The 19514-nt window shown below is 34.4% G+C and overlaps 2 protein-coding genes and 1 pseudogene across 2 annotated transcripts; 2 read left to right on the forward strand and 1 right to left on the reverse strand.

The window, feature by feature from the left end:
- Positions 1–571: 571 nt before the first annotated feature.
- Positions 572–6036, forward strand: LOC129309415 (protein CPR-5). The gene is made up of 6 exons (XM_054950990.1): positions 572–868; positions 990–1316; positions 3383–3428; positions 3780–3815; positions 3945–4676; positions 5209–6036. The coding sequence occupies exons 1-6, from the start codon at positions 717–719 to the stop codon at positions 5740–5742; spliced, it is 1827 nt and encodes a 608-aa protein (XP_054806965.1). The 5' UTR covers positions 572–716; the 3' UTR covers positions 5743–6036.
- Positions 6037–8554: 2518 nt separating this feature from the next.
- On the reverse strand, positions 8555–15762 carry LOC129310057 (protein HEAT INTOLERANT 4). Its single transcript, XM_054951891.1, is given in 14 exon segments — positions 8555–8882; positions 10946–11074; positions 11150–11323; positions 11761–11799; positions 11880–11957; positions 12258–12315; positions 13119–13178; positions 13287–13411; positions 13913–13950; positions 13953–13970; positions 14094–14157; positions 14282–14335; positions 14422–14460; positions 15346–15762. Coding segments are annotated over 14 exon segments (1083 nt in total). The 5' UTR covers positions 15505–15762; the 3' UTR covers positions 8555–8834.
- Positions 15763–18051: 2289 nt separating this feature from the next.
- LOC129310191 (U6 spliceosomal RNA) lies at positions 18052–18161 on the forward strand (annotated as a pseudogene).
- The last annotated feature ends 1353 nt before the right edge of the window (positions 18162–19514 follow it).

Genomic DNA, 19514 nt, shown 5'->3' on the forward strand with positions numbered 1-19514 from the left:
TCTGGTTTGGGCAAAGAGAAAAAGAAAAAGGTTATACTGCCACGTAGTTCATTTTGCCGAGCTCTGACCGTGTTGTGAAAACAAAAACCAAATTTGTAGGATCAAATGCATATGCTTTAAATTTGCGTAAGAGATTGTTAGCGCCAATGTAATGATTTATGAATTTTGAAAATGCAAAGCAACTAGTACCCTTCATTCTGAGTTATAAATGGTGAAAGAAATACTTAAATATTTAACAAGACTTAAGTGTGCGTGTGTATGCTCTCTACTTGTTAGTTCACTTTCCTATGCTCATCTGCGTTAGTTGCTATGCCTCAGAACATTGCCCAAAATTTTTGTATTTTTCGTCTTCTAAAACCTTGAATGTCTCTCATTGTCCTTCCAATTTATTTTGAGTTTTTGTTCCTTTTAAAGATGATCTGTAGAGATGTGGCGCAATATGAAAGATGATTTTCATTTTCATTTTCCTTCTATTCATAGTAGTAATCTTTTAGTTTAGTCTATACATGATTTATAGGATATGATACGTAGGGATGTGGCGCAATACGAAGTTGCATTAAGGCGTCTGTCAAGGAACCATGTCAACCTCAAGCTTCGATTCTAAAAGTGACTTAATAATGGCCTACATTTTGCGATGGTGTGAGAAAGTATATTAATATATATGTGTGTATATATATATAATAGAAGTAAAAAAAAATTCAAATTTCGAGAAAAATATGTCTGAGAGGGATGGAATTGAAGACTTGAAGGCAAGAATCGCCTATTTTTCCCGCCGGGAACTCAGTAAGCATCAAGCATGGACTTGGAATTTCCGTAGCAAGGACAAGGAAGGTTTTCAGCGGCACCCGCTCTTTCATTTTCCGGCCTCGTACGTTTTCTATAAGTTGGTGACATTAGAATTTTGGCTTTCGTTTTTTCTAACCCCTTGACTTTTGTCTCATGGATACTCTTTCCTCTTCTTCCTCTCTGCAACCCCACACCTATCACAGAGACGGTGAGGGCATCGTCGTCGCTGACTCCAACAGCCATTGCTCGCATCCCATGGTCCAGAATTATCCCCTAGGACCCATCGACAGCGAGCTTAAACACAGTAATAGATGCAAGAAGAGAACTTTAAAGAAGAGTGTGGCATTAGATAATTCTGAATCACCATCTTCGTCATCAAGTCGTTATTTTTCTTCTGCGGTTTCATCGCAAAGGGGTTTGCGGTTGCATGTCAACGGCGAAACCCTAGAGTCCTGGTTCGCCGCAATAGGGGCGATGTGGCTGCGATCGGGTTTCCTCTTGGAATGTCTTTTGCGGCTGTTATTGCTCAGGTGCTATTTTCTTTCTTTCTTTCTTTCTTTCTATATATTGTGCTTTGTCTCTTGCAAGGTCTCTGTAATATGTGGCTATGGAATTTGAAGAAATTTATGATTTTGATGATTGAATGTTGTCTATATTGACAAAGTAAAGCTATTAAAGATGATCTTGGGTATGACTATTCTGTTTCCACGTGAGAGTTATAGATGTTATTGTACCTTCAATTTTCTTCTCTTCATTTTTGAAGTTCTGAATGTTGATGTCTGCTTCGATTACGGACGACTGTTCCCTTTATCTTTCTCGGGTCACAGGAGGACGTCCACCAGTCCTTCAGCTACTTTAAGGCTATTCCTTTGACCCATCTGCCACATTAGTTGGACTTCTCCAGAAGTCCAAGTTCAAGTTTTGAATGTTCGGTGATTAACCATTGTGGTATCTATCCTTCTGGGGAAGTTGATTTGTCACACGAGTAAACAACGCATTTAAAAGAGCTTCAGGTTTGTACTTTTTTGTTCTTTTTCTTCCCCTCATTGCTCACCATGAAAGTCTACTTTCACTGCATGGCCGAGTAAATTACTCTAGCTAATTTCCTGGTTAAAAAATTACTCTCGTCTGAGCTCTCCCATGCATTCATCTGTCTAACCTCGAAGTGCACGCTTATTTCAAGTAACTAACGTAGTTGTTACTTATTAGCTATAATTTTAAAAATAGTTAATCTTGCTTGGTACAGCAGCTGCACTTTACTTTCCTCACCTGGGGTCCTTGACGCTAGACAGCATCTGGAGGACATGAAATTAAATTCAAAGAACTTGATCTAAATGGAACATGCGTTTGATGTCTCAGCTATCAAGATATATCTGATCTAGTTCTCAAACTGTAACAAACTAATCCATCAGCTGTAAAATTTGTCACTGTACCATCTCCGTCACTACCAATTCCAGTTCCAACGTACCCTAACTGGTGTGTCTATCTCCTTTCAGTTCTTATTTCACTTCATCAGTCTGCATTTGCTTTTGAATAAATACTCTTCATCGCCAGAAATCCCTCATGGAAAGTCTTGGTACATTTTTTGGAAATTATACCTATCCTTCCTTTATCAAAGACTGTTTGATACAAAATTAGGAACATACGAGGTGTCTAAGTTACTTAGCACATTCTATAGCTCAGTCCTTTAACAAGAGCTTGCGTTCCACTGTTTAACCTCTTAAAAATAATCAAACTGTGACTGTATTCCATGAAATCTGTGTTATTATTTAATGTTTGTCAGTGCAAAAGAGGGTTAGTAGGCTTACTGCAACCTACCAATGAATATGTCAATGCCTCATGATAGCATGTTGGAGTAGAAACGATGATTTTACTCCAGTGAAAGATAATTGGTTGGTTGTTTCGTTGTTTGAATGTGGATGTGGTGCTGGTGATCAGCAACTAAGTCATTTATATGTGCCTTTAGTAGGGGGCATGTGATGCTTCGTATTTGAAATTGAAGAAAGGTCTTTGTATGTTGTAGCTGGGGTGATTTCATTTTTGCTTCATGCTCTAGTTTTGGACTTTATGCCTTTTGAAGGACATTTCAATGTTTGGTCAAAAAAAAAAAAAAGGACATCTCAATGACATAATATCCTTGGCATTTGTAACAGCATTCAGTCCATTCCATCTGTCACTCACACATGGATATTCTGGAGTAGCTTTTTATGCAAAGCTGTCTGTTCTTCCCTTTTTGATATTATTTTGTATGCTTTTGCTAATATTGTCTGATCTAGGAAAACTGGTTCACATGTTTATCATTCTTGTTTTAAGCATTGAATAATTTAAGTGCCTTGCTCTTTGCTATGTAAACTCTTGCCTTGTATTTCTTGATTATTCTGATAGAATATTGCTTCAGCTCCCCCTTTTCTATCAAAAGCCCCATTTAGTGGTTGGCCTTTCCCTTCAATGAGATGGGGCTTATAAAAACTCCTGCAGTGTACTTATTTCACTGTGTGATAATGCTTAATATAATAAATTACTATGATTGTTATAGATTTTATGGTTGAGACCTAGAATTGTGCCTTTGATATGTTTTGTTTTAGGTGTTGTATAGAAGAGATAGAGCTGCTGAAAGGATGTCTCCAGAACATCTTTCATTGGTAATTTTCTTGTCCATTTCTTCCATGAACTAGAGTAATTAATGATAAACTTCAGCTCCAATTTTGGGGTCTATGCTCTCAGTGGTCGTGGCATTTTCATTTAGAAAGCATTATTACAGATGACTCAGTGTTATTTAGATCTACATCGTGATGTCTGAAATACAGTACTAGCTATAAAATTCGTCAATCTAGTAATATCTCAGCAACACATGTTATTCTTATGGATGGATAAATTAAAGTAGCATGTTGGGACGTGAACAGCATGGACCTTTATTTTGCCATTTTGATGCATGTTAATTAATTTTATCAGATTTTGATTTGAACCTTGACTGTTATTTGTGAACCTTGCAGATGTGCACATCTGCTGTCAGAGAATCTTTAGCCAATGTAAGCTACATGTTTATTGCTGATTCACCCTTCTATGGCTGTTTTACTTATTTGTTAAAATTAAGCTCGGCCATTTGGCCAAGTAATGCTGCATGCCACTTATTGTGATGCGTATCTATCTGGCGTCAGGTTTTTGGAGACAAGCTGGATGGTCTAACAAGGAACTTCGAACAATCATTTGATAGCACTCTGAATACTCTTAGATTAATTTATGAATCAACTACGGGCAAGAAAGGAAGTGAATTTGATACTTCAAGGAGAGAAATTCTAAACTCTGAATTGACTCTTGACAAAGGAGATTGCAAAAGGGATGTTGTCCAAGAAGATGCTTGTTCCGAGTCAATCATGCATGTTGGAATCCGAGATCAATCAAATAGTAGTGAAGAGGTCAAGGCGGGCATTCCTATGGATTTAGTTAGTCGTAGTCTAATTGTGCCTGAACAATTAAACCAAGTGGCACGTTTTCCTCCAATTTCCTCAGGGTCGATAATAAATAATTCCAATATTAGTTCTTTTGAGAAATCTGTTATGGAACAAAGTCGTTCCAATGACCTCAAGGCAGTGGAACTTGGCCTTATGATGAAAAAATTGAAACTAAAAGAGACACAATTGGTCCTTGGCTCAGATTTAAATCATCTAGAGAGATCAAAGCTTGCTATGGGAATATCAAAAGCAGCTTTTAAAGCTGAAAAGTTTAAGAATCAGGTAGAAGATCAGAGACATGGTGAGCTAAATAAGAAGTGCATTGACTGTCTTATTGCAGGTCTGCTTGTTATGTCATTGTCACTTTTGTATGGTGCTTATGTTTATTCCTATCAACGGATTGCCGAAGCTACTGCATCATGTACACCTTTAATTGAGGCAAGTATTGATTACTATTTCTATGTCCTTTGTTCTGGCTTTGGTCGCCTTAATGCATGCGTATTGATTTTTGAGATTCTTGATGCTCTAGTATAGCATTCATGGGAGATAGTACAATTTCTTTCCATATGGGTTCTCAAGTCATATGTCTGATAGCCTTTCATGAATGCTCAATGAGGCATTTCTGGGATACATACTAGCTGCCTAGCTGGTAACCACTAATCATTGCATTAATAATCATGAGAAGTGTTGTTCTATGATTTTCTTCCGAGCAGCGATGGTTTTTTTTTAAAATTGATTTGATTAGTTTTTTTTTTTTTATTTCTTAGGTTAATATGTCTAATAGTGGAAGACTCACGATATCATCTTTGCCTCTTGTAATCTATGGTTCTTACAAGCATAAGGATAATATAAATCATCAATATGAAGCAAGATGTAAATAGCACAAAACTATAGTGATCTTAGCTGCATATAATAGCTGTATGTTTTCATGTTCAGAAAATATTGACGATATTTTCTTTTCTCTATTTAGGAATCACACTCCTGGTGGACTCCCAAGTCAGTGTCCTCTTTCAATTCGAAGTTGAATATTTTGTGGTGTCAAGTTCAAGTCTTGAGTAGAATGGCATTTGGTTTCTTAATGATCTATGCTGTTGCATATTTGCTCATCTGGCGGTCAACAACATCGACAACACAGACAATGCCAGTAACTTTCATCCTGTTGTTGTTAGGAGTTGTTTGTGGCTATTTTGGCAAGCTGTGTGTGGACACATTGGGAGGGAATGGTTATACCTGGCTCTTGTACTGGGAGATTTTATGCTTGCTCCATTTCTTGTCCATTGTTTGCACGTCAGCTTTGTTCCAGATCCTCAATGGACCTGTCACTGCACCACAAACAACGAAGGGCAATACAAAATTTCCTTATTGGATCCGAAGATGTCTGTTCTACTCTTCTTTGCTGGTATTTCTGCCACTATTTTGTGGTCTCTTGCCTTTCGCTGGCTTTGCTCTTTGGAAAGATCATTTTTTGTTAAAGATGACTAAGTATTTAACAGATTCTAGTTAGTAAAGAGCTAGTTCTTTCTCGTATGGGCATGTTTTTGCCTGATTCGGAGCTGAATAGATGGTAGTGAGTCAAGCGGACATGTCTTTGATCAAGGCTGTGATATTAGTGCATGTATTGCTATTTTTTTTCTTTGGAGTGTCGTGTATAAGTTTAAAGAAGTCCTCTTCTGAGCAACAGTTCATAGTGGTGATAAATTAATTTATTTATTTGTCGAATGTTCTAAGAGAAAGGCTGTAATGTAAAATTCAGTGAGATGGTTTCTGAATTTTATTATGAAAATCATCGCTTGTGTCATGTCACACCACCTTACTTGTTCTTGCTATTGCATGATGTGGTGACCCATCTTATACCGTTTGACTTTGGCTGCGTATTCTAATGACAAATTTTTCTACTAACATTAGCGGAAATGTCTTTTTATAAAACGTAAGTACAATATTATTTATAGGAAAATATGATTTTAGTTTTTAGAATTTTTCTCTATTGTTGATTTTTTGAATTTTGATTCATTGTAATTTGATTTTTGTAGTTTATTACCTCGAGGGATTATAGAGGTTAAATTGTTGAGTTAAGAAATTGCAATGTCAGAATTGTTCTTTAGGGTGTGCACTGGATTAAATTTTAGTCTTATATCTTATCTCAAAAGTGGTCTTGTCTTATTTAGGATTGAGACAAGACCAGAAATCCCCAGTAAAAAAGAGAGTATCCTCAAATTGTAAGCAATTAAGTGCATTTTCTCACTTTCCTGCAATAAAAATTCATTTATTTTAAAGTATCTTCATTCAACAATCTTCTCAAGATATAAAATAATGAAAATTCTAATTAATCTAACATAAAATGTTATTGTGTAAGCTCAAAAATTAATATACTAAAATCACAAATTGAAATATACTTGATATCAATGTTTTAAGATTCGGACCGACCTAGACGGTCAAACCGATCGAACCATCGCCCGTTGAAGAAAATAGGTTGGTTAAACTAATTAACCCGTATTAGCAGTTGGCTCGAGTTGGCCTGTCTAAAACCGAATGGTTTTTAAAAACTCGAGAAAAACCTAGAACTCAAAGTGAGTTTTATCGAGCAAAAGCAGATTACAAAAAAAGGACAAATTTGATATTTTAAAAAATAAAAAACTCTTCGCTGTTCAGCCATCTTGGACTCACCTTCTCAACCATTTGGGTTCTGTGTTCGCCCTTCGCTATCTTCACCATTCAACTTCGACCATCTCAAACTCTCTCAAATTTCAGATGCTTCTTCATTCTTCATCTTTACTTCACTTTCTTCATTTAGGTTTGCAATTTCACATTCTTGGTTAACTTTAATGCAAGCATGCAGCTGTCAAAGACAGTCAGATGGCGTCGAGCTCGACCCCTTTCTTCATTCTTCATCTTCTTCGTCGATTGCTCTCTCTCTTAGTCCTGGTGAGATTTTCTTTCTCCCTCATTTCTCTCTCTATCCAATTTAATCTAATTTCCATGGTTCTAAATGGAATAGAATGAATGCTAATAGATAAGCTTGCTTTTTATTATCTGAGTTGTTTATTACAAAATGGAGGATTGCTGAATGGATGAAAATGAATTTGTTTTTTATTGTCTGAGTTGTTTATTGCAAAATGAAGGATTGTGGATGAAGATGAATCTATTTTTATTGTCTAAGAGTTGTTTATTGCAAATAGAGATTTTATTTTTTTTCAAGTAATTATGCCTAAAGCCTTATGCATTCAAGAATCTAATGTTGTATGTTTGCTAGCTTATTTCTTTTATATATATATATATATATATAATATTTTTTATTTAATTATTAGGTTGCCTATCCAACCACCAATTTGACCGATTGAACCATGAGACTTGTGACCCACTGAAATTTTCAGTTCGCTGTCCGATTCAGGTTTTAAAACATTGCTTGATATGATAGAGAACTAATAAGAAACATGAATCTTATAAAGTTGGGTAAACATAATTTTTAATCCCTATACTTTACTTACGTTTTTTTTTTATTCCTATACTTTTTTTATATTTTAAGTTTCTTCACTTTTGTTTTTCATTATTTCAAATACTTCTAAAGTTTCTATACTTTGCTTCTAAAGGAATGGAAAATAATGAAAAACAAAAATGCAATAACTTAAAATACAATAAAAAAAAGAGTATAGAGACCAAAAACAAAATGCAAATAAAATACAGGAATTAAAAATTATATTTACCCAAATAAAATTTATATATATTTGGAACAAAATGGAATACCCCAATGATCATCACATGATTGAGCTGAAAATTGGCCTATTGAAACTCCATGAATACCCCTACTTGTTTTTGATTAAAAATTATAGAAATTGATTTGTACAAGTTAAAAACACTAAATGAAAAGACTGAGTTATTTAAAATGACTGAAATTGATATTTGAAGAAAAATTCGCGGACCAAAATTTTTTATCCTTGTTATAATGAGTATTGCAATCTTCTTGTCAGTCAATCATATCTACCACAAGGTCATCTATGTATTTCGTTCACATCATTCATTCCGTTACAAATTTAAGTACATAATTCTGCGAAGCACGCATGACTTGGATGTGAACATGATGAAACTCGACCATTGAAAATGCTTTACCAATTCACTTGCGTCAAGGGAAATTGTAGCTCCTTCAAAAGCTCAGGCTGTCATATGCCCTATCCATTACATGACAAAGTCCAGTAGTGCTCAAAAGATCAACAAAATAATTGAATAGGAAATAAATCCTTTCCCCTTTTTTTTTTTCTAGCTTCTAAACAAACGTCGTACAACATGCTAGGAATGGGATCTCATAAAAGTCTCTTAGAATGATCTCTAACGTAACAAGGATAGGCAAGAGCCACTGAAATTGAAGCCCCTGAGAATCAAAGAACTTTTCTACAAACAGATCTCATATTCCCACTATCTTAGTCTCTTACTTTTCTTCACTAGGTTCTAAGGTTACATCGTTGCATCGCATTTTCCTTGAGAAACCTGCTGTCACGCGGAAAAATTGGATGCCACCTGCTGAACTTCATAAAAATTAAAATCTCTCCTGAGGCAGGCAAGACAAGCCAGCAAACTTTTTTGCCATTTTCGTCTTGGGGCGGATCACAGAACCTCATGAGCCTTTCCGTAATACCTGTTTATGAATGGGGACTGCAACATAATTGTACGTCATAAGACCAAGAATATAGCATTCTGAACGGGAACAAGAATTTCGTGACAGGAAAGTGTAAAAACAAATTGCAGTTATTCCAGACCTTTTACTATAATCTATTTTCTGAAAATGCTATGCTCTTTACCCAAACATTTGTCCCAACGAACAATTGGGCCATAAACCAACTAAAGCTTGACAGAATTTCTGGGGAAAGGGGAGTGGAATGAAACATATAACTTTATACATGTGAAGTGTCATGTGTCCCTAAATGAAAATTAATACTAAAGAAATTGTTGTCAAGTAATAATTGCAGGGATATCATACATATTTCACATCCCAATTGTCATGCAATGGAAAAGGAATTATTTTCCGGGTTCTAACCAAAAAGGGCTATAATTTAAAATAAGCAGCACAGCCACAAAAATCAGTGGAATCAAAGAAGATAATCGAGCAACATCTAATGCAATGTTGGGTGAGTAGATAAGTCTCTAATGCAATGTTTGGTAGGTAGAAAAGTGTTTTCTAGCAAGAAAATGATAAATGCACCTATCCTATTCTCTTTCTAGATACATTCTCCAATTCCTTGCAAGAAAATATTTTTCCGTATACCAAACATGCACTAAGATTACTATTCAAAGTGCAAATGGCATGTTTAAGATCCTACAAGAGCAAGCAAAGGCTCAATCCAAAAAGTTATCTCCCAGAAGATCTTTGATCCCTAGAGAAGGCTACTCAACTATTCCTTGGCCGTTGAGGAATCATACAAGGAGGATTGACCACCAAGCAAGATTACCAGTAGAAATGTGGAGTCAAACATTCATATATAAAAAGGCAAACCCATAGTCCAAATTCTTTCAACCAATTGAACCAGCTCAAGTTGAACAAGACAGACCAAGGCATAGCTTTTTCCCAAATTAAATGGTTGTCAAACTTGCAATTTAACTCGTAACAAGTTTACAAAGTTTATGTCAAGAAAATGGGCCAACTGTACTTAATCTCGCTTTTTGTCAACCTGTGTAAATTTTACAGAAACCTGATGACTGGGCTTCCCCTTTGGTTTTTTTATTCTCCTATCAAAAGCCTAGTTTTCTCTCCCAACCTTATCCCATATCAACTGGTTAACAAGGAAAATACAGCCCCAAATGCCATGTTTACACTCAAGTAATCTTCTAGGATGCTATTGCTTGTGCAATAGCACCAGTAGTGATGCAACCTCGATATAGGTTTGTTACAGTTAGACAGAATAAGCTGAGCTTGCGTGATTGTAGCTTGCACTACAAGAGACACAAATAAACACCAATAAGGTTATTGCTAGACACTTGATTGACTCGTTCTTGGACAATCAACATTGACTGATATAATTTTCATTAACCATATCAAGATATTTTTTATATATCTTAGGATAAACCTTAGACCCAAACTTTGCTAAGAATTGATTTATTTTAAAATTCAAGCATTCGAGGGTTTGATTTTTGGATACTTATTATCTTATTGAGGCCGTTTTTCCAAAATGTTTGGTTATATATACTTTAATTTTTGGAGCAAAGTGGTGAAATTTGGGGCACTGAAACGACCTCACATAAACCATACGTGCAAGGCTATTTTTCAGTTTTATAGCTGGGATTGGGAAATTGACCCTGACAATTTCTCAATTAAATCCAGTGGATCCCCATCCTATAGAAATAACTATAACTTGTTATTGCTACGACAGAAACTAACAAATCTATTAAAGAATGAATGAAGCAAAGTGGTGAAATATGGGGTATTGAAATGACCTCACAAACCATTGATACAAGGCTTTTTTCAGTTTTATGTCTGGGATTAAGAAATTGACCGCAGACAATTTCTCAATTAAATCAAGAGGATCCCCATCCTCTGGAAAGAACTATAACTTGTTATTGCTATGACAGAAGGTAACAATTCTATTAAAGAAAGAAAGAAGGAAGGAAAGGGACTGACAATTTTCAGGGCATAAACTAATGAATTAACTCTTGAACTAAAATCAGAATGTTTGCCAAATTTGAAATGCCAAAGAGTCTTGTAAGAATGCCTAAGCACCTACCTTAACTTTAGACACATCAGGTGAATCTGGTGTTTGCACAGGGTAGAACTTATAAAATCTCATACTTTCGAATGCAGCTTTAGTTTCCTCACTCATTTCTTCAATGGCTTTTTTTCGAGCTTCCCTTGCCTACAACAAAAGAAATGGGTAAGAGAGCAGGAAGCAATACTAGATGTGCAGAACCAATTGCAACAACCATAGTACCTCTCTATTTGCTTTTTTTGCTTCACGAACTTTTTCCTTTACAAATCCTATAACCATAAGAGGATCAGCATACATTGATGCATTAGATATATGAAAAGCATGAAACCATATTTTGAAGGCATCCTTCTGATCTTCTGATAACTCCTCCTCCTTGATGAGATTATCTGTGAACTCCTGCAGAGCACATAATAAATTAGCACATGAGTTCCTTGCCTGAAGTCATCTATTTTTCAAAATTTGAATATTTAACTCCTATCTATTCATTCCAACAGCCACAAGGAGTAGATGTATAGACAGCAGATACAATTAGAAGCCAAAGGCCTTCACAGCACCCAAGCCTTAATGCTGATGTGTTTAATATCTTCAGTTCAGTACTCAATTACTCACAGGCTGCCAGTTGCGTTAAGCATAAATGATCGCAAAATGATAAGCGAAAAAACATTAAAATTCCTGCAGAATAATGCCACATACTGTGACAAGTGGACTTACATGATTGATAGTCTGGAAAAAACAAAAAGGAAATATGGATAAATTAAACTCCACCCGACCATTTCTAAGCTGCCTAATCTGACATTTTCTGAATTACAAAGAAAACACAGTTAACTTATTACCTCAAGTTCATCTAACTCCCAATCAAATTCACAGAATACCTGCATCAAGCCAAAATAAGTGAACTCATTGAAAACTAAATGTAGAACAAACACATCCAAGTGTTCTACATCACATTTACCGGCTTAGGCTCTGCAGGAAAAATAATCTGAACCTCAGTGCTCTGTTCAAGTTCATCTCCTAAAAGGCTGGTAGAAATCTGTGAAACGCATAGTTGTCATATATAACTATCTGAACAAGTGCTTTAGCCGTAACATGATATCAAGACCCTATACTATAACAAATTTAACTACCAATAATTAACATCAGCCATCAATCAAATAATACAGTCCTGATTTTTCCACCACATTCTAAATCTAACAATAACATTATATAATGTTTTAATCCAATCCCATAGTAATGGCCAAATTATGAAAAGGTTTGACTTTCCCTGATATTAGAAAAACTTACAAGGCATGCAAACAAATAAATTACAAAATTCTAAAGGCAGAAGACTCACAAGGTAAGCAGTACTATATTTCTTTACCCTGTCCAACTTCAGATGCTTTAAAGCAGACCTGTACATAATAGATTAATCACACATATAAAATACAAGTCTGTTCATAAACATTTACATGCAACCCAACAACTAATATGATAAATAAATAAATTTCATCAAGCGGTGCACATGAAACCAGGTAACCAAACACTTTCTCAGATGGTAGAAAATGACAAAGCACTACGGCTTCCCCTAATTATTGTATTTGTAACCAACAGTTCCATTAAGTATCAACATATGCACACACCTTCATTTCATAAGATAGAACATCTTAGAACATCTAATATTTACTCTCCAAAGATCAAAACATGATTTGTTGTGGGTATTGAAGTCAGTATATGTTAAGTGACACTGTGAGGTGGAATCTATTTCCTCATCTAAATGATTAAAGCAAGGAGAATGAGAAATACCAAAACTAAAGAAACAATCTCGTTATTGACATATTGCTATGCCCAAAAATAAGGTTGTATCGGTTAAACAATAAAAAAATGCACTGACGGATATGCACAGCAAACATGGTGACCAACAAATAGCCCATAAAATTCAGCACCTGAAATTGATAAACAATAGCAGCTATTTTACAGTGGGGGGAAATGGCCAGCAACCCTTGCAATGTGAAGGTAAATGTTTCTCAAAGCAAAACACTTAACAAATGAGGGAGGGGTGAGAGGGAAAATATCAAATATAATATATGAAATAAAAGAGTGTTAACTTAAAATGCATCAACACTTTCTATCAAACTGCGAATACTCATGGGACCAGAAAGTATGGAACAGACTTATGATACACACAGCAAGAAAAAGTGGAGATAGATGGCAATACCTTCTTTGGGTGCATCTCAAGATATATATTTGGGACTTCACTCTATCAACTTGACTTTCGCTGTTGAAGTCATTAAATCATCAAACATAAATAGTAGAATTCAGAAATGACCACAAAGCAATGCTTAATATGAAAATCTCAAAAACAACGGCCAATTGGGATAAATACCGATCCTCCAATGGGATATATGGAACCCAATCCATTTTCATTTGTTTCATAGGAATAATTTCTTCAGCCTCTCTCTGAACTGAATTAATCCCGATCTTATCAGATGGTGGAAAAGGTGATACAACCTATATACAAAAGGGAATTCAAATTCAAACTATTATTAAAAAACTGGACAAATTAAAATTCCAAGCTCTCAGGCTTGACACATATACAAGTGACACTGTTGAAGCATATTATAATTACTAATCCCAATTTTAACAGATGGTGGAAAAGATAATACAACCTATATAGAAAAGAGAATTCAAACTATTATTACAAAAGTGGACAAATTAAAATTCCAAACTGTCAGGTTTGGCACGTTTACAAGTGACACTGTTGAAGCATATTATAAGTACCAACATTTCCGATTGACAATTCAGCACACAAAAAATTAAATATTACTAGTTTTTAGTCTAATTCCAATAAAAAGTACCAGGAAAAGGAAAAAAACGCAGTAATCATAGCAAGCATGCTGATATAATTGCACATTTTCAAGTTTAATCAATTTTAATTCAACAATAATCAATTAACCACCGCATATCTCTTTATTTGTACATAGGCATACAGAACAGAGTTTGAAAACTTACAGCCACCACAACAGGTATGCAGATAACTTTGTTTTCATCTTGAAACGGACCAGTTGAGCTGCATATATTAAAACGGATAGGATATTTGGATCTATTAATCATGATTATATAAGAGGATTGGCTTGCAATCAACTTGCCAGCTTTTAAGATGATGAAAATTTGAAGCTTGCAAACCACTTACGCTCAGTGCAACCAAAGAGGTAAACCTTTTTACCATGTAGAGCTCCACCCTCTTCAAATGAATTCTGAACACATTTGATCATTTTATCCATCATTCAATCGTCTAGCTAACTTCTTAAGCAAGAGATTAAACTTCAACTAAAAGTAATCAATTAAAATTTAAAAGGAAAATATGTGCTAGTTTCTCACTTCTAAATTGGAGAAATTCCACTTGAATTGATAGACAGAATCCAATTGGTCCCACTGGCAATAAATTAAATGAGGAAGTAAGAAAATTAACGAACAATTATCAATATGTCAGATAGAAAAAAGCTACTAGTTTTACAAACCTCTGTTCCAACAGGGAATGTTTCCTTCCATAAGTCTTCCTACACAATGCACGTTGACAAATATTGTCAATAAACGTAACATTTAGTCACACTGAATGACTTGAACGCCAATGCATCACCTTTTGGATACTTTTACAGCAAAAAATTGCATTATTATTTATTAAGGTCAAAATAACATCAAAAGAATGCTTTCATCCATTAAGAACATGCCCCAACCCCTTATCTATTGGAATGGTGAGAGTTCGCAACATTTCTCACCGGACCCACTAACTTCTTACATGAAAAGCAGTGAGCTAAAACCGAGAGACGGTAGTATAAGAAATACGCAATAGTTTAGGCACGCTATTGCCTAAATTATGTCATGTTTGTATAAATTTATGTCATGTTTGAAGAAAACAGAAATGTTGCAATTATCTATCCATTATAAGAACAGCTGCATGCTCGGTCAATGGAAATAGCCAAAAAAGCTATAGCCAAGTTTCAGTTGTCCGCTGATATTGATGTGCCAACTGCCTAGTTTACCAGGAAAACGAAGTTGACACAGCTTTAGTAGACAAAGGAGAGCTAAGCTATAATTGACTGTTTTTTCCCGCATATTCGTACACACAGCACATTGACACAAAGCTAAATTAAACCATAGCCTCAATAACCACTATCGAGTGCTTCTTCGAGGCCCAGCTAACATCAATATCAATAAACTGAATGACCTTCAGTTTGCAACTTGGTTTCGGCGATTAAAAGCATTGTACCTCACGTAAGCAATGCCAGATAAAAAACTTAAAAAAAAAATAAACAAACAACGAAAAGAGACCTAAATAATCCACAATGTGCGCGTACAAGACACAGAGCCAAATAAAATTCTAAATGCGTTCGACAGTAATCCGGAATCCACAGATTATCAGTTTAGCAACTCCGAAGATATACCAAGTTGCGTTGATCCTCAAAGTACTCGGGTTCGGTCTCTGGCTTGGAGGTCCTAGCTCGTTTAGCTCGAGTTGTCTTTGTCAATTGTTTCTTGTTCGCTTCCTCTGGTTGGGCAGCTTCTTCTTTCTGCCTCGTCTTCCTCTTAGTTCCTTTCCTCATTGTCCGCACAGTTGTGTGACGGAAATCAGAAAATCTAGAGAGAAAAAAGAAATGGATGACAGAGAAATAGGAATAGGGTTTGTGGCGGGACTCGAAAGCGAAGGATCCGGATTCAAATGTAGGTAGAGAGAGAAAGAGAGGAAGAATTTAGGCGTGAGATCAACGCAGATGGTCCAAACTTGAAGAGAGAGAAACAGAGTGTGTTGTGTTGTGTGTTTTCTAGAGGCGCGGTTGGTTTTCTAGAGGGCTTTGTTTTGTTACATGGAAATTGAATGAAAGGTTTCAAATTTGATGCCCCAAGGCCAGAGACACGTTTTAAAATAAAATAAAAATAAAAATAAAAACTCCGATTATTACCAAAACCACCAACAGCAGTAATAACAATAACATGTTAACCACAACAACAACGACTATGGACAGCGTGGGCCAGATGAAGAGATAAACGAAACATGTGGCTCGGTTGGGGGATGCTTATTCATTTCACTGTATATAGAGTTACATGCTTGGCCAATCACCTCATGACACCTCAGGATAGAATTGGCGGTATATGCCCTTTTTAAATGCGATTAGGATGGATGGGTGGGGAATGATATATTAGGTCCAAAAAATTAACTCATGAATAATTAAATTTCAAAATGACTAATATTTTTTTAGTGAAAATCACACCTATGGCTCTAGAGAAAAAAATATTACACTTTATGCCCAATGCATTATAAAATTATTCTACAAGTTTGAAGAACTTTTTTACTAAAATACTAAAAATTAAACTAATCATTGTACCAGTAAAGTCAACATGTTATGGGTTAGTGATTTAACCTGAGTTAAATTGAAGGTTAACCTGAAGAGTAAATCGATCATGAGTAAAATAATATAATTTAAATAAAAAGACATCAATCATGAAAATATTCAACCAAATCCAGGATTAATCTCCAATACAAGATATAAATACAACAATAATTATAGAACTACAACCACCCAAAAGTCTAATAATAATAAAATATAACTTTTTAAATATTCATTCTTATAATTACAATTTATAACCCTTTAATCATTAAAAAATTTTAAAACTAATCATCACTAACACTAAAATTATCAACAATAAAAGTCACAATTCATAAATGCTAAACAACAATCAGACAAATAAACAACAGTAAATAAAGAAAGAATAAAATAATTAAAGCACAATTAAGTTAAAAGAATACTGAATCTTTCAGTTCAAACTTACAATTAAAATCCTCTACTAGAAGTTCAAACTACAGAAAGTAGAATCTAGTTTAATTGTCTTGCCTCCATTGCTTCGCCTTTTTAATTTTCAAACTGAATTTTTTATTTTTTATTTAGTTTTTACAATTTTAAAAAAATAAAAACAAAAAAAGTGACCCGATTGACCCAGTAATCCTATAACCAAATTATCTTGGATTGATCTCCGGTCACACCGTTTCAATGGCTGGCCGGTTCGATCCGGATTTCCATACAAAGTTTTTACAAATATATTTTAGGTAAAAAGACACAATTGTCCTTACTTAAATTTGAAAAATATAATATGCGATTGCTTTTTGATAATTTCTAATAGCATATTATTTCAAAACTTAACTGTGATTGAATTGTCTTTTGAAAAATAATTACCATTCTTTCCAGTATAATCAAGGTGAATGCCCCAAATTTATTTATTTTTAATTCATGTCTATTTTTATATATCCATATATTAATGGCGGTAATAATTTTATTTAGTCTATTTATGGTGCAAAACTTAAGTTACTATTTAAGCCAAAAAGTGAGTAAGGTTGCAAAGTGACATTGTAAGGAATAAAGATACACATGAATACGTGATTTGAAAAACTCAAAAAAAAATATGACTTATGAAAAGGTGAAACAGAGCCACAATCACACAAACAATCATTAACAATGAGAGGCAAGGCTCGAGAGAGTGGATGAAAATACAGCAGTGTGACAAACTAGCTCCAAGTTTTAAAAGGCTTGCAATGTAACGTGCCCCAGCCAATACCTATAATTAAACTTGTGGGAGGCAAAGAAAGGACACAAAGCATGCACCATAAACTCTCCCCACTGATGGATCATCCATCAGAAGCTCTTCATTACCCTCAACCTTCAATACCAGCATTTTTTGTTCGCCTTTATATTTATATCGCATATGGGGAAATTGTGATAAGGGATTTCAAGAACACTTTTTGTTTGATAGAAATCTAATTATTCTTTGAAAATACTTGGTCTCCAGCATTGCTATCAATTTTATGGCAAGTACCATTATCTATAAGCTATTAATAGTGTGATTTATCTCAAATTTTGCGAGAGCACAAGATCTGTATTCTGTCTATTAACTTACTAATTGTAATTTACATTTATACATTTAAAATTACATCGGAAGGTTGGAGCCAGTGATATTGATCAGCTCTCCCACTTTTTTGGGCTGCTTGATTTTAATTTTTTTTTTAAGATTCTTGAATCTTAATGATCAGTGCAAGGGCTTTACAAGTTTTATCTTCACTACTGTGTCTAATTTGTGTGTGCTTGTGTTTGAAAGCATGAGTCCCTTTAGGGACATTTGATAAAACTAAGAGATACAAAAAAGATTAGCATGGTCCCTTCACAAAGATGACATACACAAATTGAGAAAGTATGTGCAACATGATATTTATTATGTGTTGATAAGATTGAGGAAGGACTAAATTACATGCATTATTCTAGACAATAAGATCACAGGCTCAGCGTCTGTCTTGAGAAAAATTCAACATCAAAAAAGTTATTAAACAATAATTATCATAAAAATCACCCCAACCCAATTATATACAATATCAATAAGATGGCTTTTCCACATTATCAAAAGCATAATCCATCAATATCATCCACAAATCCAAATATCACAATCATTATTATCCTTGTATATACAATAATAAAAATTAAAATCTTATCAAAAATATAATAAAAAGCAAAAATTACAAGCCCTATTAGTCTATTACCCGAGCCGAAAGGGCCCAAGCCCAATGATAGGCACAATGCATGTCCATTGTGAGAATGGTCACAACATGTCCCAGATTTGCTGAAAGTGACACAAGGAGAACATTTCCACAAGAGATGTGGGAGATCAAAACTCTAATCGCATTGCCTATACAAAATAAGATTTGAGCTATTCAAAACTGATTTTAATGATTTAAATTTAAATATTAAAATTCATAATTTTATATAAAAATTATTTTTTGGTGGAATGACAATTATAAGATTATATTTATTTTAAATTATTCATATATTAAAACAATAATTTATTTAAAATATAAACAAGAATTGCATTAAATCTAGATCGTCCAATTTTAACCTAAACGGTCCAGGCCAATGAGCATCAAAACTGGTTTCTACTTGAGTTATAATCTTCCCTTGAAAATTGTCAAATCAAGCGTTTAACGTTACTGCATAATACATATTAAATAAACTAACTTTACTGAAACATTTAAAATCTATTCAAAGTCAGCTTCTAAGGTTTGTACCTGCTTGTGAGGTTCTGTAATGTTTTTCAACGATTTCATGAAAACATTTTGTCGTTTCGCAGTGGCCAAATATTCATTGGTCATTGTTAATCTCTTCTTGACACAAAGCAAAACCTAACAATTTTCTGGGCCTGGTTTCATCAATTATTAATGAGCGAAGACTTTTAAAAAGATTAAGATGTTTACTATTAAATACAAAAAATATTACCACTTACCCTTAAAATTTATAAATTTTTCAAAACTACTCCGATAGTGATAAGGCCAAAACATCGAAACAACATGTAGTCCAAGCCAAATCGCCCCTTGAATTTGATTAAAGCATGCCTAGCAATAGGCCAATAGCAATGCATAATCAATTTGATGTGAGTCTTGATGATATAGGATGTTATACTTTTAAATTCGATATAAATTTGACAAAATTATAATTTAAAAAAAATTATAATCAGTCTCCTAATTTACTTATTAACAATAATATTCCTTCTGATACTTAATACAAAATAAATTCTAAAA

This window comes from Prosopis cineraria, unplaced genomic scaffold, assembly GCF_029017545.1.
Source record: "Prosopis cineraria cultivar Desert tree isolate PC_DT_omini unplaced genomic scaffold, ASM2901754v1 PC4, whole genome shotgun sequence".
In the NCBI taxonomy this organism is placed as follows: domain Eukaryota; kingdom Viridiplantae; phylum Streptophyta; class Magnoliopsida; order Fabales; family Fabaceae; genus Prosopis; species Prosopis cineraria.